Genomic DNA, 26,618 nt, shown 5'->3' with positions numbered 1-26,618 from the left:
TGAAGAATTGGACATTAGGGCACACAATAATCTGGCAATGGGTGGTTGTTTGTGAGCAAGTTAAATAGAGCAGAGTAGTGAATGAAATGAGTAACAGGTGTGCTAGAGCCGGTTAATGAGGCGGCAAAATTGAAACAGTGGACTGGAGTATGCAATGGAGTCATGGAAGATGGCTTGGTTTGACAGGTGGGCGTGACCTGGCGTGCCGTGACAGTAATTTGAGTTAACATTATTTTTTTATGGGGAAATTCAGTTAACGAGTGTTTTGAATTACGAGCTGCTTCCGGATCGAATTATGCTCGTAATCTAAGGTTCCATTGTATATAACTTTTTTGACTGTGCCATTATTTATTTCACAAAAATGAAGCTAAAAAGCAAAAAAATGTGGGCAATACTAAGTACCCCGTTACTGCTCCCAGCTTCATCAGCTGTGCAAACCTCTGTAAAAGCAGAAGTTTTGGCAGATTGCTGGTCTGGAGCATGTAGTTGTACAGTATGTTAACATCCAACCAAAAAGGAAAAAAAGCTATGGTCTTAAAGAAGCAACTGTTGCTGCACATCAAACTGGAACAAGGTATAAAACCATTTCCAACCAACTTGGAGTTCTACAGTAAGAAAGATTAAGCACAGGTGGAAAACTTTTCAAGCAATCTTCTCAAGAGTTGACCAGGTCAGAAAAACTGCATGTGAACAAAACATAAGCCTTCTGAAATAATGTGCTGTGAACAAATGAGACAGCGGAGTCTCTTAATTCCCAGCGCTATGTCTTGCAAACAGAATTCCAGCAGAACAAACAGAATTCCAGCAGAAACTCCTTCTTCAGCGAAGGAGTGATGGTTTGGCTTTTTTTTTTTTTTTGCAGACACAGGATCTGGGCTCCTTGCAACCATGAACTCCACTGTATACCATAAAATTCTAGAGGAATGTCTGACAGCTACATTAGAAAAATAAAAAAATCAAGGTTTTTGGAACAGTTACTGTAGGTCAACGTCCAGACTTCAACCCAACAGAAATACTTTAGGAACATAAGTGAATTCCCAAAAACCTAAATGAAGAAAAGTTGTAAAGACAAATGGGCCCAAATTCCTTCACAATCATATGAAAGCCCGATAAAGTAATACAGAGAACAAATAAGTCATTGCTGCTAAATATGGTTCCCCGAGCTATTGAATCAGTGTGGTACTCAGTATTGCACATTTTTTTCCCTTTTAGCCTTATTTTTGTTAAATAAATAACGGCACAGTAAAAAAAGTTACGTGTTGTATGTCTGAGGTTATATTTGCCTAATTCGCCTAATAAAAGAAATCATTTGAATTAAATACCAAACATTGGAGCAGTTATTGGCCAGATTATGTGTACTCAGATACTGAAGAATGGTTTATACCTCTTCTGCAATATAATGAGAGCAAAAATTAAGATCACCCCTCCTGCCAGACCCAGCCAGAAGAGTATTCCTGATGTTTTGTCCTCAGGAATGGGGCGTGTCTTGAGTGGCTGGTATACACGCTCCCACTGGGTGAGGATGGCCTGACGAGCCCCAGCCCACTGACCCGGCCCACACAGCCGAAACTGATACGCCGTGAAGGGACCGAACAGAACCCTTCCACCCAAACTAGGATCAGTCAGGAACAGCCACAAGAGGTTGGGACGCACACCGATTTCCCGCGCAATAGAATCCATGTATGGGATGTAGTCTACTTCAAAAGGAGTGTTCTTTGGGCAAAAGCATCTGTAAAGAATTAATGAAAAGCATTAAAGAAAGAGACACTGTTAGTACTGCAAATATCTAAAGAAAAATGTTATCTAAAACTTAAATGCAAATTAAAACCTTTAAACTAAATCACCTTTTCATATTTGCCTTCTGGTCTTTCTCATAGATCTTCTGCCTTATTGGTACAGGAGGCAGTTGGTTTAAACCTAGGGGGAAAAGAAGGAACATCACCAAGGAACAATACCAACATGTCAATACCAACATTAACATTTTAGTCATATTATTTTAAACTGACTGAAATAAATAAATAATTTTCTCTCCCAAGCTATTACTAGTATAACTCATTTGAGTGATTTGTATTTTTGCACATTTTGTTATTATTACCAGACATTGACCTTCTTGCATTATTTGTCTCGTTCTAACAAAAAGACATGGAGCAATTGTACATAACCACTGCCTCACTATGCTTATAGTTAAAAATACTAATAACTGAGATAAACTCAACTTTACGTAGCATCAATATTTGATTAATTTGATTTCATGATAATCTTGTGTTTCTGTACAATCTCTTCTTGCTCTTTAATACCTGCAAAGACTCGAGTGGCCCATCGTGCCTGCATCTCCATCATAGGCATCATAGCTCCAGGGCCAATGATTAGCCCTATGACAGCCAGTGTGGGGTGCTCTAGGACCAGAGGGAAGACTTTCTTGTAGAGACTCATTTCCCCCACATGATCCATCCCCTTTGCAGAGATTGAAAATGAGAAGCTTGGCTTGTATCCTGTACAGAAGATAACTGCATCGATCCCATCTTCGACAGCGCCATTATTAAATACCACAGTTGAGCCTTGGAACTCTCTCACGTTTGGTTTCACCTGCACGGCCCCCTGTAAGATGCGTGCTGGTAGTTCATCATTAATCATTAGTCGCTGTTTAAGTATCCTGTAAGAACAATAATTTAAAAAAAGATGTAATTTAAGAAATGCTTTACTTAATCCTTTACACTAACTTCCTAGCACAAATATCAGTGAAAAAACATTGTGCTGCATTATTAAATTATGACTTCACTTTAAACCTTATGGGCTAGATTGTTTTTTTTAGTCTTTTGATACACTTTATTGTATACTGATTACGTTTCTGGGATGTAGCATGTATCCATAGGAATAAAGCCATTCTTAAACCCTGGGTTAAGAAAAGTGTTTTGTGTCTTTTCAGATGTGAATTGTGACATGTAAGTATGTGAGTAGTGTTGTGTTGTTTCACCTATAATTAGGCTGCAGTCCATACAGCTTGTGGTCATATTTCTCATTGTAGACTCTCTCCACTGCCCAATTGAGCAGTGCATGGGGAAGTACTTGCATCAGTATGCTGTTCAGACGTTTAGTTAGGTTCATATCCAAAGGCAGGCCGCAGGTAGACACACGGCTAACAACCCATGCTCCATCACGCATGCTCAGAAAAGTCTTTTAAGTAAAAATATATAAAAAACAGTAATGTTTAAGTAGATATTTGATTAGATTAGGTTAGATTAGATTAGATTAGATTTAACTTTATTGTCATTACACATGTACAAGTGCAAGGCAACGAAATGCAGTTTAGGTCTAACCAGAAGTGCAATAAGCAGAAAGTGCAGGATAAAGGTATAAGTTCTAAGTACACTTAAAAGGTATTTGTGCAGGGAGAAGCTATGGGTAATTTTTACAGATGGATATTATGTGAGCATAATATACAGATTGCTAGTAACTATAAATAGAAATTTACAATAGATGAACAGTATATACAAGTTGCTATTAACTGAAGTCAGGAATTTGAAAATAGATATGAACATATCTGAACATAATGTACAGGTTGCTATTTTCTATAGGAAGGAATTTACAAGTAGACATGTACAGATAGATATGAACATAATGTACAGGTTGCAATTTATATAGACAGGAATTTACAGTAGACATGTACAGATATATACACAATCAGAAGTTTACAAATGTATTAGTTTATTCAAACAGGTATGTACATTGTAGTGCAGTCCATATTAAATAGTGTAATGGTAATGGAAAGAGTATAGGGGTGTGTGAGGGGTGGGCAGGTGGCAGTGGGGGGCAGAGTTCAATAAGAAGACAGCTCTGGGAAAGAAGCTCTTCCTCAGTCTGCTGGTTCTTGGCCTGGGACACCTAAAGCGCCTACCAGAAGGCAGGAGAGAAAACAGTTTGTGGGCGGGGTCAGAGTAATCTTTAAGAATACTGCGTGCTCGACGCAGACAGTGTTTCTTCTTGATGTCCTCAATGGCTGGAAGTGGAGTCCCTATAATATGCTGTGCAGTTTTCACCACCTGCTGCAGTTCTTTACGCTCAGCAGCAGAGCAGCTTCCGTACCAAACTGTGACACAGTTGGTTGGGATGCTTTCTATTGTGCAGCGATAGAAGTTCACCAGAGTAGTTGAGGACAGCTGGTTCTTCTTAAGTGTTCTAAAGAAGGCACTGGTGAGCGTTCTTGACCAGGCTAGAGGTGTTTGTGGACCAGGATAGGTCCTCCGAAATGTGGGTCGCCAGGAACTTAAAGGATGACACAGGCTCAACAGCCATCCTGTTATTTTGAATGGCTTTATGTGAACCTCTTCTTCCTTTCCTGAAGTCCACAATGAGCTCCCTGGTCTTATTGGTGTTAAGGAGCAGATTACTGTCCGTGCACTAAGAGGCCAGGTGCTGGATCTCCTCCCTGTAGGCAGTCTCATCGTTGTTGCTGATTGATGATGATGTTGTTAGATCCATACACAGGCCTGCAGTCGTTGGTGAAGAGAGAGTAAAAGAAGGGGCTTAGCACACAGCCCTGTGGTACGCCAGTGTTGAGCGTGACGGTAGTGGAGCAGATGTGGCTTGACCTAACATCCTGGGGTCTGTTGGTCAAAAAGTTTATAATCTAATTACAAAGTGAGGTGTTAATATCCAGATCTCTGAGTTTGGTGATTAACTTATAGGGTAAAACAGTATTAAATGCTGAGCTAGTCAACAAACAACATTCGTGCATAGGTGTTTATATTGTCCAGGTGTGTGAGTACAAAGTGCAGCGCCTAGGAGACTGCAACCTCTGTGCTCCTGTTGGCACGGTAAGCAAACTGGTGTGGGTCTAGTGAGGATTGGAAAGAGTCCTTTAGGTGTGTCAGGACCAACCGCTCAAAGCACTCAAGGGCAGTAGTCATTCAGGTATGTTGGGCTTGAGTGTTTCGGCACTGGCACAATTGAGGTAGATTTAAAGCATGGGGGGATTACAGTAACTGTGGGTGCACTTCACCTCAGAGCGCGCTAACGCATTGTATTCAAAGAATAGACTAAAACAAAACCATGTTTGCTTCAGCATTGGAAACAATATTGTATTAGGCTTACTTTATTAAAGATTATACACTTTTGTGTTCTTTCTTCACACACGTGGGCATCCTTTCTCGATGCAGCAAATTTTCTGAGCAAATTAATAATAATTTCAACGAATAAAAAGATATTTTGGGTCATATTTGTAAAACAAAGGAAAGAATAATAAGACAAACAACATATAAAGCTACAATATTTTCAGTGTCCAGTAGCACCAGTCTCACAGAGACCCAGGAGGCTTATAAACAGTTTGACAGCAAAATGAGACATTGTCAGTATTGTGATTTTTTATTTATTTATGTATTTCAAAAGATGCAGGACAATACTGCCAAAATGTATCATTTACATGCTGTTAGAAAATATTCTTTGCATTGTCTCTTATTGAGTCACAAGGGTGTTAAAAAGCATTCATCATTCAAAGTTATTCATATCAGTGTAGTTAGTATGATTTTGAAAGTGCTATAACTCCACCTGGCACAGTTTAATCCCAGTGGAACAATCTGACTACATGTGCAGTGCCATAAAAAAGTATTTGCCCCTTTCTGATTTTTTTTTGTTTTTGCATATTTATCACTCTTGTATGGAATTTCACCTAAACACTTTATAAAGAAAGGACAGATTGGCCTTTTTTTGTGAGTTATCATGAACATTTTGCATTTTGGAGGTATCATCTTAACGCATTGTAAGACATACCACTTAGTGATGATAACCCAGTGCCTGCTGATGATGACCAACTGATCTACCAGAGCCAAGTAAAAAGAATGGCAATCAAACTGAATAAAATAAGTAGCAGCAGTAACTCGTGCTAGTAATTATTATGGTAGTCAATGATGTTTCTCAGCATTATTTCGTATTAATATTGACTACCATAATAATTAAAATTAGTAACTAGTTTACTAGCATGAGCTTATGCTGCTACTGATTTAATTTTAGCTCACCTGTTCAGTTTAATTGCCATTCTTTTAAAAATATTGTCTTTATAGATTTATATGTTGTTTGTCTTGATGTTCTTTTTTTCGTTTCTTTGTTTTACTAATATGACCCAAAATATGTTCAGTGATACTTCAAATAATATGTTTAAATAGCATTGATTTCTGTATTGTGTTATATTTTTATGCTAGTAACTGGTGTTAAAAATGTATCTCTACATTAATGAGCCAATGTATTATGGTGTAGGCTGCTGTGGGCCAGAAGGTCAGGGCCACTTTTTGGTCCCAGTCCGCCCCTGAATAACGAATGGAGAAAGCGCAGTCAAAGCCCGGGGATTCTGGGTTCCGCAGGGGCCAGTCGTGAATAGCTGACACTCAGTAACAGCTAATAAAATTGAAGCATTTCTGCAGCTTTCCACATGGTGTGGCATTGCTTAAATAATAGTATAAAATCATCCAAACCCTGGTTCGAATCCCGCTCTGGGTAAAAATGTAATAAATGTGAATCCTTTGTTTTACACTTTTTGCTTATGATTATCATTAAATTATAGCAACTGTGAGGTGAATGCTAGTGTGTTTTATAGCCTAATTTAAAAAAAATCTCAGTTGCAAACATGCATTTAGTACTGAAGCATAACTTAATAATATAATGGCATGGTTATATCGAAGGGGCATTTTAGCGCATAACACCGGCACTAAGAATCGAACCCAGGCCTTCAGCATGGCAGGCAAATCACCTACCACTGAGCCACCAGTGCCTGTGTATACTCAAAGCGCATAAAAACAATGTGTCATACTTCTTTGTAGTCCTTTTGCACACATGCGCGGGTGCGTTACAATAATAATAATAAATTCGGAGAACTACTACTAATAATAATAATAATTCTAAATGGAGAAAACGCAGTCAAAGAAGTACCATCATTAAAGGAGAGAAGAAAATGAAGAATAAATACATATCAGTTTGAGCTTGACACGTTTATGAGCTTTGTCGCTTGTCGGTTCAGACTGAAACACGACTGCCCCCTACAGGTAATGAAGGGCATTTTTTGGAACCCTTTTTTCAAAACGTGCGTTTTTAAAGGCCAGATCTGTACAAACCAATATCCATGAGCTCCTGTCGGATGTACGATGTAAAAGTACTACTATTCTGCACGAACAGACCCGAGAAAGGAAAAATACTGCAAAACTGCAGAAACTGAAGAGACACTGAGCCTTGCGATGTGTACACGCCGCCATCTTGGTCTTGGTCCCACGCCCCCAGCAACCACTGACGCTGTCAATTCCATTCGCAGAATAGTGGTTTGTTTCAAGGGTGCTACACGAGAATTCCCCATCATCATGCACAGTGTGCGAGTCCATCAGCATTTACCAACTTAAGGTATGAGACAACTCCATATCCCATCTCACTTGCGTCTAAAAAGTGATGAAGTTGTGCTGTAGTTGTGATGAAGTCGACTGGTTTTATGCATCTTGCCACACTAAACTCGGACAATTGATGCAGCTCTTGTAGCCAGGCTTTCCATCTCGCAAACTGTTCAGGAATGCTGTCATCCCATGTAAGTTTTTCTTTCCACAACTACTGCAAGTAATATTTACATTAGCTGGCAGTATGACTGGCGCAAGGAAGCCCAATGGGTCATAAATTGAACTAGTAATTGACAAGATTCCTCTTCTTGTCACAGGCCGCTCTCTTAAACTAATCTTAAACTTGAACGTGTCTGAATTGATGCACCACAACACCCCTAGAGCTCTCTCGACAAGGAAGTGTATCTTTGCTCAAATCTAAGTCCCTCATGTCTTTGATTCTTTCACTCTCAGGAATAGAAGTCAGTAAGGCACGACTATTACTTGCCCACTTGGTGAGGTGGAACCCTCCACTTGCACAAAGGTTGGTGAGATTGTTATATAACGCAACTGCTTGATCATAACTCGAAACAAACTTCAAACCCTCGTCTACGTAAAAGTTTCTAAGTACTGTGTTGACTGCCTCAGCAGACGCATTGCTGCGGTTTTCTTCTGCTGATTTCCTAAGGGCGAAGTTAGCAACACTTGGAGACGATTTTGCACCAAACAGATGAACGACCATCTTGTACTCGACCAAATCTTGACTTACATCTCCATTCGGCCACCATAGAACGCGCAGCAAATCTGTGTCTTTTTCCGGAACTCTCACCTGATAATACATGGCTTCCACATCTGCCAGCATTGCAACTTCCTCTTGTCTGAAGCATGAATGTAAGCTCAATGTAAGCACTACAATGAGTGAGTTCGCCATGTCTGGTCCCTGTAGGAGCTCGCTATTTAATGATACTTTCTGGTAGCTGGCAGCACAGTCAAAGACCACCCTTAGCTTTTTCTTCTGAGGATGATATACACCATGTTAAGGTATGACCATTGACCATCTTATCGACTCAAGTGAGGTGTAGGAACCTTGACTGCATGACCTTTGTTTTTCATGAAGTTTGAATACTCCTCGTGAAAGAAGCAGTTATTTTTGAATTTTCTTTTGAGGTTTAGTGTGCGCTGGCTGCACTTTGATTGTTTGGCATTTGAATAGCTGCTTTCTTAAATGGAAGACCAATGTAGAAGGTAGTGTTTGTTTCTGCCTTGAACATTTAACCACCTTGCTAATGACTCCATGCAAAAAGTAGCAGAACTACTTGGGGCCATAAAGGCATACACTTCTGCTGTCTTGTCACTTTTCCTGGACTTTATTTAAACAGGTACTATGGAGAGAATGCAATTGTCTCCAGCACAACAAGTACAGGCTGCGTGAACTTGGCTCTTCTCTGACTGTGCTTTTGGTACTCGTACGCATGGGCCCTCCATCTATCAGGCAATTTGTAGGGCAGTTTTGAAACAATAATCCTCATGTTGGTAGAAATATCTAACTCGTCCATGTGTTCAACGTTTGCCATAGCATTGCGGCAAGTTACCAGGAACAGGGAGAAAGAGCTTATCGACTTTCCGTCCTCTAGCTTTATTTCCGGCCATTTAAGTGCCTTTTGCATCAGCGTTGTTGCGATTTTTAGATAGTTTCCAAACTTGTCATGTAGCATTCTCATTGCTTTTGCATAACCAAGATGATCTGGCATATGGTCTTAACTAAGTCTCTAGGCTCTCCCCTAGTATACTGCTCAAGAAAGTATAGCCTATCAACATTACTATCAGCTTTGGATTCAACGACATGTTTAAACTCCTTCATAAAGGGTTAAAACTCTGTCTAAGTGGGTCTCCATAAAACAAAGGAACATCGAGCTGAGGTAAGAAGAATCGCCTTTGACTCTTCACAAGCATTTCTGTAATATCTGTCTTACGTTGCATCACACTCTGAAGCTCTACTGTATCAGTATTATGAAATTAATGTTTGTTGCCTTGGGTAGGCCATTCGTTTAAAGTACTTGTCATTATAGGTCTGACACTTACGGGCACACTAGAACGGGCTGCCTGGCGAGGTGATGGCAATCTGGCATATTCTGTTGACGCACTGTGCTCGTAATATTCATCATATTCATGTGCACCACTCGGTTCGATGGCCACGCTCTGTCTTGTGGGACTTTGTCGTTCTTCACAACCCTGATACGTTTTTATTTTGGCATTAACCTTTGCAAGTGCCGTTTCGATTTTCAGCCTTTCCATTTTAGCCTTCAGTTGTGCTTCTTTAGTTTTTAGTTCTGCCTTTAATTGTGCTTCTTTAGTTTTTAGTTCTGCCTTTAATTGTGCTTCTTTAGTTTTTAGTTGTGCTTCCTCCACTTCTAACGCCTGCCGTTTGTCCAAGGTTGCTGCTTCGGCCAACAGGACTGCTCTGTTAGCTTCTGCCCTTTTTAGACGAGCTGAGGATGCTGTGGATGTTGAGGACCTTTTGGACGCTGCCGACGCTACGCTTCCGTGCTTATTAAAAGCGAGCGTCTTAGACGACACTATTGATGCACTTTTCAGTGGCGGAACCTTATCACAAAGCGGCTTCTAACTTCCGCGATCGTCTTTGTTTAGGCACAATCTCACGTCTCTATTGCTTTCAGCAAAGTCTTCTAGCATCCCTTTGTAATCCTTATAGTACTTAGTTTCAACATCAAGCACGTTTTGATTGTACATAAGCAACTCTATTTTGTCGGATAATGCAGTCAATTGACTCCTCTTGCCTCCTCTGGCGTTCTTCATTTTGTGAAGCTTGTCTGCAGAGCCTTTGTCGACGAGCGCCATCACACGCTTAAATTCGGTGACAGCAGCGTTGTCTTTGCCATCTGCCATAGTGAGTTTTAAAGCAGGCAAATCCTTACGTTCAGTTTCAGTTGCTTGTCAACAGTCACTGCGTGTGTTTCCGAAAATTCACATGCAGGTAAGGTGCGCTTTTAAGTCACTTGTCTTCGCTTGAACGACGGAGAAAGCTTTTGACTTTACATGTACGGGCATGTTATTCACAAGTTCTGACGCATATCTTTCTTGTTACACTTGGTTACTCACAATTCAAAGGTCCATTGAATTCTTTGTCTCTTGTTTTATTTTCAACATCAAAGTTCAACAGTTCTCATAGTTTTCTTGCATAAATCCACTGTGGTTACAACAACTTTGCTGTATCTTGTAGCTTACGGTCTTAAATAACGGTTACAACTTATTTGCTGTATCTTTTAGACTACGGTATTACGGTCAAAGGCTTGTGTTCTCCACACTTCCGTATCTTAACAACAACTACCGTACGTGATAGACATGCAGCTACACAACTATGAAATGATGTCACAGAACAACTTATGAAATGATGTCACAGTGCAATTTACGATTATCATACTAAATGCTTAACTAATAAACTTAATGCTTAATGCTTAACTAATGAAATAATAATAAACACAACAACAAATTTATAAAAATGAAACATGGCCCTTATACTCAGTGTTCACATCACGCAGGACCTGTCATTGTCCTGTCACATCAACAACGTGGTGAAAAAGGCCCGACAGAGTCTCTACCACCTCAGAAGCTTGAGAGACTTCAGACAGCCCTCTAAAGTGCTCAGGAATTTCTACTTCTGTACCATAGAGAGCATTCTGACGGAAATCATCACGACCTGGTGTGGAAACAGCACTATGCAGGACAGACAAGCTCTACAGAGGGTGGTGCGATCAGCTGAGCGCATCATCTGCACCGAGCTCCCTGACCTGCACTTGATCTACAGTAAGCTGTAGACCAAAGCCAGGAAGATCGTGAAGGACCTCAACCATTTCAACAATTGACTGTTCTCTCTGTTGCGGTCAGGAAAGCGATTCCGCTCCCTGAAGGCCAACACAGAGAGACTGAAGAGGAGCTTCTTTCGGCAGGCGATAAGGTCTCTCAATCATACCACCACACAAGACTAATAACATCTTTTTAAACTCCCAACATTGACTAGACAATCATGGACACATTCATACACACTTGCACTACATATTTATATTTTTATTTCTGGACCATTGCACAAGACACTTTAATAAGTCACTTTTTATGCATATTTGAACAACCATTGTCACTTTCAAATTATATATACCTGTATATATTATACCATTATTTGTACAGTTTATTTTACTAGTTAAACTTATTTTCTTTAGTATTCCTTTTTATTCATATTTCTTCAATATGTAAAAGTTTAAAAAAAAATTTTTTAAGGTCACTGACGGTTGTATAAGCATTTCACTGCATATCGATTGTGTATGACTGTGTATGTGACAAATGAAATTTGAAATATTGGGTTGAATACTGTAACCTCTGGGCCATCTCGTTTCCGGGGAATAAGATCTGGTTCCTTGGATTACTGAACCGCTGCTTTGTCTCCCCCTAGTGTGTCTGTGTCGGTCTGTCTATCAATACTAACCAATTAGTATCTCCTGTGTCTCCTTTCCTTGTGTGTCACTATTTAAACCAGCCGAACCCGTACATCCTATTCCGTTCACTGCTAACGTCGTGGTTATGTTACTGTGCTACTTTAACCTTCTGTCTGCTCTTTGTCTTCCTCCTCAGGACTGAGAAGTGTCTGCAGAGTCGAGGCGGGGTCAAGTGCACGCCGGCGGCGCACCAGCCAGGTCAAGGCTGTTGAAACACGTCACTTGTAGCTACGAAGTCTAGTATAGACCTACTTTCGGTTGTTAAGACAGCCCACCTGCAGACCCAGCCTGGGGAGTTCGCTTTAGGATTTCTGTTCTGTTTTGTCGTGATTTTATGTTTGTTAAACAAGAAAAGAGAAGAAATAAAAGACGAGTGACATTAAACTTCACCTGCATTTGCGTGCGCTTTCTTTTGCACAGGGGAAAACATGACAAATACTATGTTATAAAGAGACAAATTGCTCGTTTCAGACCAGCTGTGCAAATAATGATTTTCATTTATTTAAAAACTTTTTTTAAACCTTTGATTAGTTTAAACAAGTGTCTGGAAAAACTAAGATACTTTTTGGACGAGCTTAAAAAACAGACAATCTGTAGTGTCCGTAACCAGGTCAAATTTTAAGGCAATACCTTAATTTAGCATTTTAGATTAATACACTTTTTAATGTTTGTGTTTTTTATGTAAAATCTGAATGACAATTAAGATAAGATTTAAATTGAAAAAGTTATGGAGACTACATATCAGGGTAAAAAATTTGCAAAAAAGCATGTATTTAGCAAATTTGTTTCTATTTACGTGATAAAAATATAAATGTATGCAAATTAACAAAAAACAAAGCATGGATTAGGAGATAGAAAGCATTATGAACAATGAAGGTATATGATCCAATCTAAAAATTCACTTTTAGCACCAATACCATGTTTTGGCTGTTTAAATGTTAGAGATCTAATACAGTATTTAACAATCCTAGTTAAAAATCAGAGGAGCTGGCTATGCATCTAGTATAGTCTAATTGTATTTAATTTCTAAAACAGTTTTTTTAAGCATTTCTACATTTTGGTTTAGCTTCGGAAATATATTTATTTATTTATGGTCTCACTATCTAGTATCACACCAATGGGATGGGTTCCTTTTCAAGTCATTAAGGATAATAAAAAAAAATATTCAGAATACTTATTCCTGCAAAGCTGCTTTGCCACAATGTCAATTGTTAAAAATGCTACATAAATAAAACTGAATAAAATCATTTCACTGATTTTGCTTACTTTTTCTGCAACTCTGCTGATCTCCACAGCAATGTCTCCAGCAGAGTTGCCACTGCCAATAACCACAACTCTCTTCCCATGGAATGAATGTGGATCCTTATATTCCCAACTGTGACAGCACTTACCTGGAAATGTGTCTATTCCTAAAAAAAAAAAAAAAAGGTAAAAGGTTAAAATAAGAATTTTGGCACCTATGTGCTTTGCAGTCAAATCACTTCATACAACACATAATATATGGGATATCTTGCCATCTTGTGTCCTGGTTAAGGACATGGCTCTACTCATGCCTTAATAAAATAGAAGCCTTTATTTACACGAAGTGTGTCACATCTGCCTAGCAATCCTCCACATTATCAGATTTTCCTGATCTGTGAAGTTTGCCTGTTGAGCAGTCCAATCTAATAGCTAAGGGTCTTCCTCTGAATGTGGTCAAGATACAGTACAATGTGCTCAGGCCTCGTCCACTAGAGGCTTAGAGGTGAGCAGTGTTGGGGGATGTTACTTTTTGAAGTAACTTATTACATTTAAAAAATTACTGTCATTAAAAAGTAATCAGTTACATAAGAGCATTACCTTCTGATAAAAGTAATTAGAGTACTTTTCAATTGCAAAAAATAAAACCTCTCCAAACAGTGTCTTTCTCCCTGGTGTTACGACCTCTAACTAGGGGTGTAATGGGCATAACATAATAAGACCTCTCACCACCTTTCCACTCCCAAGTTAGGGTAGCCCCCAGGTTTACCAAAGTAAATGTAGCCTTTTATTACATTCAGAGTTACTCAAAAATACTCTACCGGCCCTAGACTTGCCAGGACACAAATTAAACACAAAATGAAATACAGGTTGTCTAACCTAACTTTCTAAACAAAAAACAGGAGAAGAATACAGAGGTAAAATAAAGGGGCTTCTCACTCCTACAGAGGCTACAAAGTGCTCAATGTATACAGTGATTATTTTTACTAGTAGTTTAACAACACAACTAAAATTTTAAAATTGCTACTTAATTATGGTCACAGATCAGATTGCACATTTTAGCATCACATCTCATAGTTCACACACAAACGGTTTAGTTGAGAGTGGCAGGGCAGTGAGAGAGGGACAGTCGGTGCGGATAATGCGCTCAGCTGATCGCACCACCCTCTGTAGAGCTCGTCTGTCCTGCATGGTGCTGTTCCTGAACCAGGTCGTGATGTTTCCCATCAGAATGCTCTATGGTGCAGAAGTAGAAATTCCTGAGCACCTTGGAGGGCAGTCTAAAGTCTCTCAAGCATCTGAGGTGGTACAGAAGCTGCCGGGCCTTTTTTACCTCTGTGTTGATATGACAGGACCATGACAGGTCCTGCATGATGTAAACACAGAGGTATCGAAAGGTGTCCACTCTCTCCACTGGGCTTCTGTTGATGACTACTGTCTGGTAGTTCCTTTCCTGCTTTGTACTGAAGTCCACTATTAGCTCCTTTGTCTTGCTGACGTTCAGGAGGAGATTGTTCCTCTGGCACCAGTTCTCCAGATTTCCAATCTCCTCCAGGTAGGCCGTCTCGTCGTTGTTTGTGATCAGGCCCACCACGACAGTGTCATCAGCAAACTTGATGACGGTGGTAGAGCTGGTAGTGGCCATGCAGTCGTAGGTGTACAAAGAGTATAGCAGGGGGCTCAGAACACAACCCTGGGGGGCTCCAGTGCTGAGAGTGAGTGAGGCTGAGACATGTCCGCCCATCCTTACTGCCTGTGGTCTGCCAGTCAAAAAATTGGAGATTTACTGACACATAGATGAGCTGAGTCCCAGGTGCTCCATCTTGGTGGTGAGTGTGGAGGGAATTATGGTATTAAATGCAGAGCTGTAGTCGGTGAAGAGCATTTTAACATAATTCCCTTTCCTAGTGTCCAGGTGAGTGAGTGATGTGTGTAGGAGATGGGAGATTGCATCGTCTGTGGAGCGGTTTGGGCGGCAGGCAAACTGTAGAGGGTCCAGTGTGTCTAGTAGTGAAGAAATTATGACGTATGGACCAGGCGCTTAAAGCACTTCATCACGACTGAGGTGAGGGCTACAGGGCGATCATCGTTGAGAGAAGCAGGATGAGGTTTCTTCGGGACAGAAAGAATTATGGACTCTTTAAAGCATGTGGGGATCACAAACTGAGATAAAGAGATGTTAAATATCTTTGTAAACACAGGTGCTAGCTGATCTGTGCAGGTTTTGAGAATACGACTTGAGATGCTGTCTGGTCCCGCTGGTTTCCTGGTGTTCACTCTCTTGAAGGCTCTCCTCACGTCATGCTCGGTGATAATGAACGCGCTTCTGGTGCTGGCAGTGTCTTCCTGTCTGCAGCCGTTAGCGCCGCTAGCATTAGCATTGCTAGCGTCTTTAGCTGCAGCCTCGAAGCGATCATAGAAGGTGTTAAGCTCGTCTGCCAGAGTCACATCCGCGTTCGTCATACCGGTTGTTGGCGCTTTCTAATCTGTTATTGTTTTTAGTCCCTGCCACAGGTTTCTAGAGTCACTCTGTTGGAGTTGTGACTCTAGTTTTCTCTCTTAGCGCTGCTTTGCCTCTTTCACTGCTTTCCGGATGTTATACGACGCAGCCTTGTATGGTTCCATGTCCCCCAACACAAGTCCCGCGTTGTAGGCGGTGCGAGATCTCAGAGCGTCACGGATGGTTTTATTCACCCACGGCTTCTGTTTGGGAAACATTCTGATGGTGTTTTTCTCCACGGTATCATCCGCTAGTTTCCCGATGTATCCCACTACCGCTTCCGTAAAATGCTGACGTCATCTGAGCTGTTTCGGAACATGTCCCAGTCTGTTTCATCAAGTGCGTCCTGTAACGCGGCCATTGATTAGTCAGTCCAGCGCGCGACCTTCCTCTGAACCGGAACTTCCTGTTTCTCTGTACCCCCTCTACCCCTTTGTTTGAATTTTGGCATGAGGAAGATGGCAGCGTGGTCAGATTTCACTGTAGTGTAGCAGTGGTCCAGTGTCATTTTGCCCCTGGTGGAGAAGGTGATGTGCTAATAAATGTTCGGCACTGCGCGTTTGAGGTTGGCACTATTAAAGTCCCCCGCCACAATAAGCACAGCGCCCCGGTGCTGTGTCTGGTATTGTGTGAGTGCCTCATGCAGCTCGCATAAGTCAGTGTCCGTGTCCGCTTGTAGTGGAATATAAACGGCGCTGATTATGACCGATGTAAACTCCCGAGGAAGGTAAAAAGGACGACACATGATGGACAGTAGTTCCAGGTTTGGTGTGCAGGAGCATGTAAGAGGAACAACGCTTGCGCTGTTGCACCAGCTGCTGTTCACTATTAAACACACGCCGCCTCCCCTTGACTTCCCCAAGTCCCGTGTCCTGTCCATACGGTGAACCGAGAAGAACTTGGCCGGCTGGATGACCGGCACCGCTGGGTTCAGCCATGTCTCGGTGAAGCAAAGGAGATTGCAGTGAATGTCTCTCTGGACCTTTTAAGCATGTTTTTCAGTGACTGGACGTTGGCGAGCAGGCAGAGGTGTGCGGTGTGCACAGGCTCTCAGCCTGTTCCTGACGCCGGCTGGTTTCCCTCGGGCCGCCGCTTCGCGTCCAGTCCGTTGTTCTCTCTCAGGATCTCACTCAACCAGCTCGGATCCAGAGTTAAAAACGTCGAATTGTGAGTACATTGTATACCAATAGAAACAAGAGCTTCTTTATCATATCTAATGTACTTAATGGTGACGATTTGACTGGTTTTAAAATGCTGAAAACTAACTTAAAAAACAAAAACAAAGAAAAGGGGGTTGGAGAAGTCGTGACGGCAGCCAAACTCACCGGCGCCATCTTCAACATTATGGCCATTGTGTAGTAGGATGTTGACTTTGGAGAATACTATTGTCCAGTTTGATATAACAGCCCTGCCTTACAACTAAGTTTTATTAAAAGGGGCTGCGGAACTGAAAGTCAACTGTGGTAATGGTGGTTTATATGTATAGATGGAACTGCACATACTTCAGCACAGTCACACTGCCTGCCTTTATGGCATGAATAAAGATATCTTCAGATCACAAAAGGGCCACCTCCCAATTCCATACAATATGTGCTGTATCTCATTTAGAGGTTATAAACATAATCATTCGTTATAAGAAGTGGTACTGTACAGCTGAATATACCAGGAAATGCTGAGCGGGGTGTGAAAGGGTGTATGTAGCTTCCCGAACACACAAGCACCCCATCAAACACATGTGTTTCTTTGTGTCCATCTCTCTTCTCAGTCAGCACCTCCCACTGACCAGTGTCATGCCTTTGTTTCACACTAACCACTGTGGTCTAAAAGTTGAAACATAAGTTTTAGCATACTGTATGCGTCTTGACATGTAAGTACAAAAAATAAACAAAGGAGTAAATAATCATAACCTGGAAGTTGATGTACTTGAGAAGGTCAAAGTGCTCAGCATATAGCCGTAAATAGTTCAGCATCATGGAGTGGTCAAAGTAGTTCGGGTAATGTCCTGGCATTGGGAAATCACTAAAGCACGTCATCTCTTTTGAGGTATTTATGGCCAGCGAGCGGTACAAGCTGGAACGTTCAGGCTCTGGTGTCTCCTGCACATTTAAAAAAAACACATTAATACTAATAGAGAACTGACAATCTCACATCACAATTTTCATTAGTTGTTTATTATCAAGCAAAACAATGTTGTGCTGACACAAGCTTTTAAATTGTGCAACAGAAAGGCTTTAAAAAAAAAAAAAAAGTCATGCATGTTAAAAACCTCCGCAGCTTTTTTTCTCCAAACTTTGTGAACTGAATAGGTTGACTTCAAATCATGACATTTTCTTTGAAACTGTTAAGTGTAAATAAATTACTGTGGCGTGGGCGGGCCGCCGGCTGACGACCAGCATGCCTTGTCGGTGATGTCAGGGATGTCGGTGTGTTCACCGTGTTGATTGGTGTCAAAAGTGGGATGGAGAGTAACGGGTTCGAGCGCACAACAGAGGACCTTCTGAAGATCCAAGCGGGCCGCCAAGTAGTGAAGCGACTACTCGGACAGAAGAAGCGCTTTCCCGACGGAGCTAGCGCGAGCACACCACGTCAACCAACGCAGAGCGGCAAGAAGAAAATCCCGGCGCTGGATCTCGGGGCGGAGGCCGGCGTTGCGCAAGCGCCGGAGCAAGATACAGCTCCGTGCGCCGTTAGCCGGCAAGGCGACCTGCCGCTGCGCGAGGCCAAGCGCGCTGAGCCCATATTGGCGGAACATCACGGCGGAAGAGCCGAGCGACCACCCGCAGCTCAGTGGCGCTCGGTTTGTGAACCTAGCCGGGGACAGGGCTACCCGTCGCGGCTAGGCAACGAGCAAGTCTCCGACATTTCACAGCTAGGCAACGAGCAAGTCTCCGAAGTTTCGCGGCGAGGCCGAGGCACGGGACCTCGGGACTAGAACGTTTTCAGGCCTGAGGGACAGCGTACACCAGCAGCTGCTAAACTAGCGCCGGGAGGAAGAGTTTACGTCGACTGTGTGCTGGACGCCGTCTTACTGCGGGCGCTCGTGGACACCGGCTCCACTGTTTCGCTGCTGCGCTCTGGAGTACTGGGGCAAAGCAAGCGTGTTTGCCGACGGCCTGATCCTGCCTTCAACATCCGCACTGTTGCTGGGGGCTACGTGAAGGTACGGGCGTGTCGCACAGCGCGAGTCCAGGTGGGTGGTCGAACTTATTCCCACGGGTTCGTTGTGGGGAATGTCGAGGAGGGCTGCGTTTTGGGGTTGGACATTCTGGAGAGATGGGGTGCGATGTTAAGTTTGTCTAGCGGAACTCTGCGAGGTAATTTTGGGGTAGCCAGGTTGCTAGGACCCAAACCACAGCCGGACAGGTTAGCAGCACACACCCAGGAGGCGGAACGTCCGGTAGCAGGGCACTTCCGGAACTTCCGGCAGGGCAGCAAAGCGCTTGGCCGGTACTGCGAGCTAGTGGAGCGCCGTGGCGACGTAGAACCCTCGACGCAGAACATTCTCCCCGTGCAGTTCTCCAGGCTCTCCGGCCAGCGAGCCAGCGTGCAGCCGAGTTACTGCGTCACCCACAGTGGCTTCGCCGGTGTCACAGCTGAACCGTGATCTGCCCATCGCCAAGCAGACGGGCCCCACCCAGCGCTCGCGGCCACCGCTGCAAGACTTTCGTGTGGAGGCACCTATGGGCACCACGTATGGGCGTGGACACTCACAGCCGGGGGCGGGATTTTGCTGCCGGAGAGCAGGTATGGGTGTGTCCCTCCAGGAGGAAAAGGGGGCTCTCGTCCAAGCTTATGTCCCACTGGGTGGGCCCCTGTACGGTAATTGTTGGCTCTCCGATGTTTTCTACCGGGTGCGGTTTGCGGGGCGGGCACGAGTTGTGCTTCACTGGGATCGTCTTGCGCCTTACCAGCCGCATGCTGAGAAAACATCGAACTCTGTGGAGGCGGACTGCTTCAGGACAATGTTCGCGTTCATCCCTCACCTGCCAAAGGACGCCGGCGTTCCCAACGTCAGCGCCGACCGCCTCCACGCCTCCGAAATAAAGTTTGTCATGGTGACCAGGGACGGTCACAGCTCGGGTGGGGGCAGTGTGGCGTGGGCGGGGCGGCGGCTGACGACCAGCATGCCTTGCGGGGATGTCGGTGTGTTCACCGTGTTGGGGAAAGGTGTTTGGGTTAGTGGCTTCGGCCCTGTTTGTGTGTGTGGGGGTGTGTGACGTGTGAAATGTGCTCCGGTTCAGGCTGAGGCTGAATTGGATGTAGGTTCCTGTGTGAATGTGCTGCTCATGCCATACATGCTGTGTACCTAATAAAGTACTCCCAGCCATTGCATTGGGCAGCAAATAAGCTCACTCGTCTTTCCGGCGGAAAAACACTACATTACATTAACAGCATTCAGCAGACACCCCTATCCAGAGACTTATAGATTTGGTTTAAAGTCTCTATCAAACTAACACACTCATGCTAGGTCATCCCTAAACACACACACAATCAAAGAGCACTTGTTTTCCACTACTCTGCTCTCTAGGTCTTTAACCTGTTTTTCCTTGCGGCAAGATCTTACATTGATGGAAAATGCAGGCAGCAGACCATGCCACAGGGTCTAAGCCCACCCCAGAGCAATATCTTCAACCAGCCTCCGGTAATAAACAACCATTTAATTGGCCAGACAGAAGCCAATCCTCAAGAAAACGCACATGACCGCTGACTGGAAGCTCCTGAAAGATTTTGAGACAGTAAGAAACAAAGTCCTTTGATCTGATGACACAAAGAAAAAAAAACTATATTTGGGCACTGCACGTCACTTATTAAAACTATCCCTACAGGAAAACATGTGGTTCCAGCATATAAAGAGCTATTCTGAGTGAAAACCTTCTTCAGAGTGCCCAGGAGCCTGGGATGAAGGCTTACAGTTCAACAATACCATGAGCCAAAGCATAACACCAAGAAAGCATAGGAATGGATCCAGAACAACTCTGGAACAGTCCTAGAGAGGCCTAGCCAGAGTCCAGACCTGAATCCAATAGATCATATTTGGAGAGACCTAAAAAAAATGGCTCTGCACTGAACCTGTCCATTTAACCTGGTTGAGCTTGAATGGGTCTAATATAAATAACAATCGAAAAGAATAAAAGAAACGTCCAAAAGAAAGGTTGCCCATTCCCTAATTTTTGCATAGTTTCCTGATTCAGTGGATTTAGAACTTTTTCTTAGATGATACCATGGTTACTTTACATTTAACCCTCTGAGGTCCTTGAGATGTTTGGACATGCTCTGATATTTGTGCTTTTTTCAGCTACTTATAATATATTATTGACCAACCTGTATTTTTCTTGTAATCAGCACAAACTGTTCTACAATAATACGTGACCAAAATGAATGTATGTGTTTGCATTTTTTAGGAAAAAAATATTATGCATGGTTCGTAAGTTTTGTGAAAATAAAAGTAGCTTAAATAAGGCCATGAAACTTATACAGAACATTTGTTCACAATACTTTTTGGGAACTGGGCTGGTGGACTACTGTTTTTGCTTCAAAATGATGTGAAAATGATCTTTTTTACTTGCTCACAGAAAACAATATAGTGATTAACATTTTTTAAGTCACTTTTTGAGTGTAAAGGGTCTATGCGAGAAGGCGTGAACTATCATTACTAATGCAGTGATTCACACCTGAGAACAAAAAGGCCTGCATACTGATCTGCATAATGAGCCATCAGACAGGTATGTGACTGAGAGAGGAGAGTTACAAGAAAGTATCTGAGGACAAAATAAGGTGTATATTTTCAGTGTTTAGGTTATTTGAGAATGTATTTGACACAAAAAAACTTAAGATTTACTTGTAAGTTCAGTTAAACAGTTTATTAGGCCTAAACAATTAAAGTTGATTTTTAGCTGCATTACTGCAGCCACTCTAACAGAAAATATGGATGTTATCACAAATTACACATAAATTACATGTTAAAATATAAAAGTGTAAGAACAGTGCCAAAAAACACTGATGACGCCAATAAGAACTTAAATTACACCTTCAGTTTTAATCGTACAGACAATATCTATATTAATCAAATCTGTAAAGTGTCTACTTTTATTTGTATGCACACATGTTAAAAATAAAACTTTGTGCATTAATAAAATAAAGAAAATAAACAGGGTGGGCTGTCTGTCGCTTTGGTCTGTGTGAACTGCAGAGAGAAACACGTGATTAAAATGAACTGAAACTCAGGAAATACTCCACAGAGAGACACAAAATACATATCTATAGAAAGCTTTAACTGTCTAATTTTACATTTAACAATTTAACTCGGAAACAAATAATCAGTTTTTATGCTGTTTTTTTTCCACATTACAGCTGAGGTGATCCCGCCTCCCTGTGAGCGCTCTGTTGATGAAAGATTCATTTCCATATGAACAGCGCGCGCACGGGAAGGCGGGTTCACATTAGCTGTAATGAGCCGATACAGGAGAATCTGTACCACTCCTTACTTTCACACAGATTACATAAAAACAGATTATTTGTTATCGAGTTAAATTGGTAAATGTAAAAGTAGACAATTCAAGCTTTCTATAGATATGTATTTTGTGTCTCTCTGTGGAGTATTTGTTGAGTTTCAGTTCATTTTAATCACGTGTTTCTCCCTGCAGTTCACACAGACCAAAGCGACAGACAGCGCACCCTGTTTATTTTCTTTATTTTATTAATGCACAAAGTTTTATTTTTAACATGTGTGCATACAAAAAAAGTAGACACTTTACAGATTTTATTAATATATAGATCTTGTCTGTCCGATCAAAACTGAAAGTGTTATTTAAGTTCTTAGTGGCGTCATCAGGGGAAAACGCCTTAAAACGCATATATGCGTGCGCGGACCTCAGAGGGTTAAAAAGGTTCTATTACAGTATGCTTTTTCAAATATTTTCTTTCATGCAGTGTGTCTTGTATCTGTATGTGAACATAAACTATCTGCACTATCTGTGACGCTGACAGTGCACGATAAATGAGTTTTTGTCTATTAAAAAAAAGAATCGGCCCACATTCGCCTAAACGAGTTGTTAGCAAATCTATTTTTACTCTGTTACAGATCCACGTCACTCCATAACATATTTGCATAATGTCCGCCCATGTTCTACGTCGCTAACAACGTGCCCGCCCACATTCTACGTCACAAACAACTTACAATTAACGTTACTACACTCTTGTTAATGTGACCGAGCATTCATGCCAGGTTTGCTTTAACACTTTGTAATATATAAAAAACAATAAAAACGTGAGCAAATGAGCTTTTTATGGCAAGCCCCGAGGGAAAAAATGCATCCACACACGCGAAGTGCGCCTACACCGTGCCTCTTCGCGAGTTTTAAGTGCCCTTTCCCTGACCTGCCTTCAAAGGAACAGCCGGGAAAGAGTGGGGGCGGGGGGATAGTAGTAATGGTGAAACAGCCGGGAAAGAGCGGGGAGGGGTAGTAGTAATGAAGGAACAGCCGGGAAAGAGCGGGGAGGGGTTAGTAGTAATGAAGGAACAGCTGAGAAAGAGTGAGGGGGGGGGGGGGGGGGGGGAGATTGTTGTGGAGCACTTTCTTTTGAAGATTTTTTTAACCAGATTATCTTTGACTGGACATACAAGAATAATACATATTCTATGGATTTCTCACCCTCCGTCATCGGCCTCTCGTACTTCATTAACCCCGGTGGGACCGAACCATACTCCACCATACACCATACTTATACCATGCGGATAACACATACAATAAACACGGACTTCTGACATTTTCCACTCATTCGTGTTCACATACACATACAGTTTATTATATGTAGTTTGTAAATATTGTTAATATCTTTGTTTGGTTGTTATGCACTTTTTTCGTTTACTCAATACGCTCAATACACTCAATACGTGACCGGCACTAGTACCCGGAAGTAATGCGGTCGCAAACCAGGAAGTATAAGAGGAGTAAACAAACCACGGTTTAACGCTCAGTCATTGCGTTCGCCCATGTCGGTTCAGGCTGTTCGTCTACCAATTCCTGAGTACTCACCTTCTTGGGTTTTGCTTTCTGATTTGAGTGTGTGTTATAGGATGCGGGTTAAATTTGTGTTTTTCCCTTGCTCCCCTTTTGTAAGAGTCCTTAGACCAACTCGTGTGGTTATCCTGCCTACTCGCTTGCTTCCGCGTTTGGGTTTACCAACCATGCTACAAAGGGCTAACTGCTAAAGCTAAGTCTTCTGGTCACTTCAGGTTAGTTCACTGACAGAATGACTGAGCCCTCTGCGGTAAACCAAGTGCACCTCTGCAAAGTGGTGGACCAGCATTATCAATAAGCTAAGCAGAGAGATCGCTTATCAATAAGCTAAGCAGTGAGATCGCTACTCTGCGCCACGGCAGTTCTCCGGTCAGATACGGACACCTCCCATTTATATAATGAGTTCACCCGCCAACTCAAGCTCACTTTTGAACACCTAGCGGGCAGGTGGAGACCGACACCAAGCTCTATCACCTGCAGCAGGGAGGATCTTCCGTGAGCCGTTACACAGTAGAATTTCGAACCCTCGCTGTGCAGACATCCTGGGGAGACGCCGCGCTCCGGACATCCTATTACGAAGGGCTGGCCACACGTATTAAAGACAAACTTGCCGGACAAGAGCTTCCCGCCACCCTGGAGTATTTGATCCAGCTAGCCCTCCGCATTGATGAGCGCCTTCTTTCTCATCTGAAGCCAGCCCCAAGGACCCTGTCGCCTGCTTCCATCCACTACGGCACTGCACCTGAACCACCAATTACATTCACCACTGCTAACACTGGTTCTGTCAGATCTCCACCTCCTGCCGTGGTTGACACCGGAGCCGGGGAACCCATGCAATTAGGACACGCCTGCTTGACTGCTGCAGAACGGGAGCAGCAATTTAAAGAGGGACTCTGTGCCTACTGCGGGTCGGCTACGCACCATCGAGCGATTTGCCCTCTCCGGCCGGGAAACGCGCAGACCAGGTGAGAGATGGGAGTCACTCACCGGGTCACCACCTCCTCTCCTCCGTCACGACCAACTCCTCCGGTCTCACGGTTCAAGTGCACCTCCAATTTGGCCACAAACGGGTCAGAAGTACTGCATTCATCGACTCCGGGGCAGCAGGTAACTTCATTGACTCTTCTTATGCCAAAAAATTGGGGGTAAAATTTGAGACATTATCCCAACCCGTTCGGATTACATCTGTCGACGGTCGGCCCCTATCCACCAGTCCCATCACCACCCAAACTCAACCCATCACTCTCATTATCAACCAACAGATCAGTTTTCACGTCACCACCATCTACTCTCCTCCCCTGCTTGGACATCCATGGCTCCTTCACCATGATCCCCTCATCTCCTGGACACAAAACCGGATTTTACAGTGGGGTGCGACTTGCACCGAACTATGCCTAAGGGCGTTGGCTGGGACGTGCTCTAGAGTAAAAGACGGCTGTCATCACCCCCACTGGACATTACGAAAGCCCCGTGATCCCATTTGGACAATGCAAAGCCCCCGCCGCATTTCAACACCTCAGCAATGATTTTCTCCGAGTCATGCTAGGACGGTGGGCATTTGCATATCTAAATGTTATCCTCATCTACTCCTGCACCGCTGAGGAACACACCCAGCACGTCAGGGCGGTCCTAAAGAGACTACTCGCCCATCAGCTGTACTGTAAGTTGTAAAAGTGCGCTTTTCACGAGCGCTCCACCATGTTCCTGGGTTTTGTTATCTCGTCCTAGGGTGTGGCCATGGACCCGCAGAAGCTAGAGGTTGTGCGTCATTGACCCTTACCCAAGACTCTTAAACAATTTCAACGGTTTCTCGGGTTTGCGAATTTCTATCGTCGCTTTATCCGGGACTACAGTACAGTTGCCATGCCCCTAACCACCCTGACCCGTCCCTCATCTCTCCCTTTCTACATCAACCCTTCTGCCATCTCTGCCTTCAGAAGACTCTGCCACTGTTTTACCACCGCTCCCATTCTTCTTCAGCCTGACGTCAGTAAACCATTCATTGTGGAGGTGGACGCTTCAGATGTGGGCGCTGGAGCTGTTCTCTCCCAACGAGGTCCAGATCAGAAACTACACCCATGTAATTTCTTCTCCAAAAAATTTGACCCCACTCAGCAGCGATACGGGGTAGGGGACCGCGAGCTGCTGGCCATAAAGTGGGCTTTGGAGGAATGGCGTCATTGGCTCCAGGGTGCCAGAGAGCCATTCATCATCTGGACGAACCATCAAAACCTCATCACCATCGGGAACCTGAAGCAGCTGAATCCCCAACAGGCGCGGTGGGTGTTGTTTTTTGAGAATTATAATTTCCATCTCTCACCCAGGATCCAAAAACACTAAAGCTGATGCTCTCTCTCGGCAACTCGAGCTGGATTCCCACCAGGCGCAGACCAAAGAGACCGAACCGGCAGGTGTACCGCCTGGACGACTCTACGTACTTAAACCATGAGATCCGAGGTCCTCCAATGGGGCCCCTCCTCCCCCCTCTCAGGACATCCAGGCACAAGACGCTCCCTTCAGTTTCTCCAGCGAGCCATCTATGGCTAGGGATGTCAAAAAGTTTAATTAGGCGTGTCCAGTGTGTGCCAGGGCCAAAGACACTAACCAACCTACGCCGGGAGACCTTCAAACCCCTTCCGGTTCCCGCAAATCTTTGCTCATCTCGCAAACTGCGTTACTTGCATTCTGAGTTTTCACTTTCAGGGAAAGCCCTTTTAAAAAAAATAAAAAATGAATTAAACTCCTTTAGGAAAGTCTGGAAATGGTAAGCAATTTGTTAATGCAAATTGCATTAATCTAATTTACCATGTTAATCGTACAAAACAAACAGCCAAACAAAATATAATTTCTCTTTAGCAAAACAAATCTCACCTTAAACATCCAGAGACCTCCAATGTCATCGTTGCTCTCAAAACATATTGGATCCAGACCCTCATCCAAGCAGCACTTTATGCTGGTCAGTCCCGCACTCCCTCCTCCAATCACAACAATACGTCGAGCCATA

The 26,618-nt window shown here is 43.2% G+C and overlaps 1 protein-coding gene across 1 annotated transcript; it reads right to left on the bottom strand.

The window, feature by feature from the left end:
• Positions 1-1,359: 1,359 nt before the first annotated feature.
• Positions 1,360-26,618, bottom strand: LOC128515151 (flavin-containing monooxygenase 5-like). Its single transcript, XM_053489201.1, has 8 exons — positions 26,486-26,618; positions 17,501-17,689; positions 17,257-17,413; positions 13,121-13,263; positions 2,975-3,174; positions 2,298-2,653; positions 1,845-1,917; positions 1,360-1,729 (listed from the first exon to the last, which is right to left on the bottom strand). The coding sequence occupies exons 1-8, from the start codon at positions 26,615-26,617 to the stop codon at positions 1,360-1,362; spliced, it is 1,620 nt and encodes a 539-aa protein (XP_053345176.1). The 5' UTR covers position 26,618.

The sequence above is a fragment of the Clarias gariepinus genome, chromosome 27 (genome assembly GCF_024256425.1).
Source record: "Clarias gariepinus isolate MV-2021 ecotype Netherlands chromosome 27, CGAR_prim_01v2, whole genome shotgun sequence".
NCBI classification, from domain to species: Eukaryota; Metazoa; Chordata; class Actinopteri; order Siluriformes; family Clariidae; genus Clarias; species Clarias gariepinus.
Note: the sequence above shows the minus strand (reverse complement) of the source record. Positions and strands in the feature narration are given on the sequence as shown.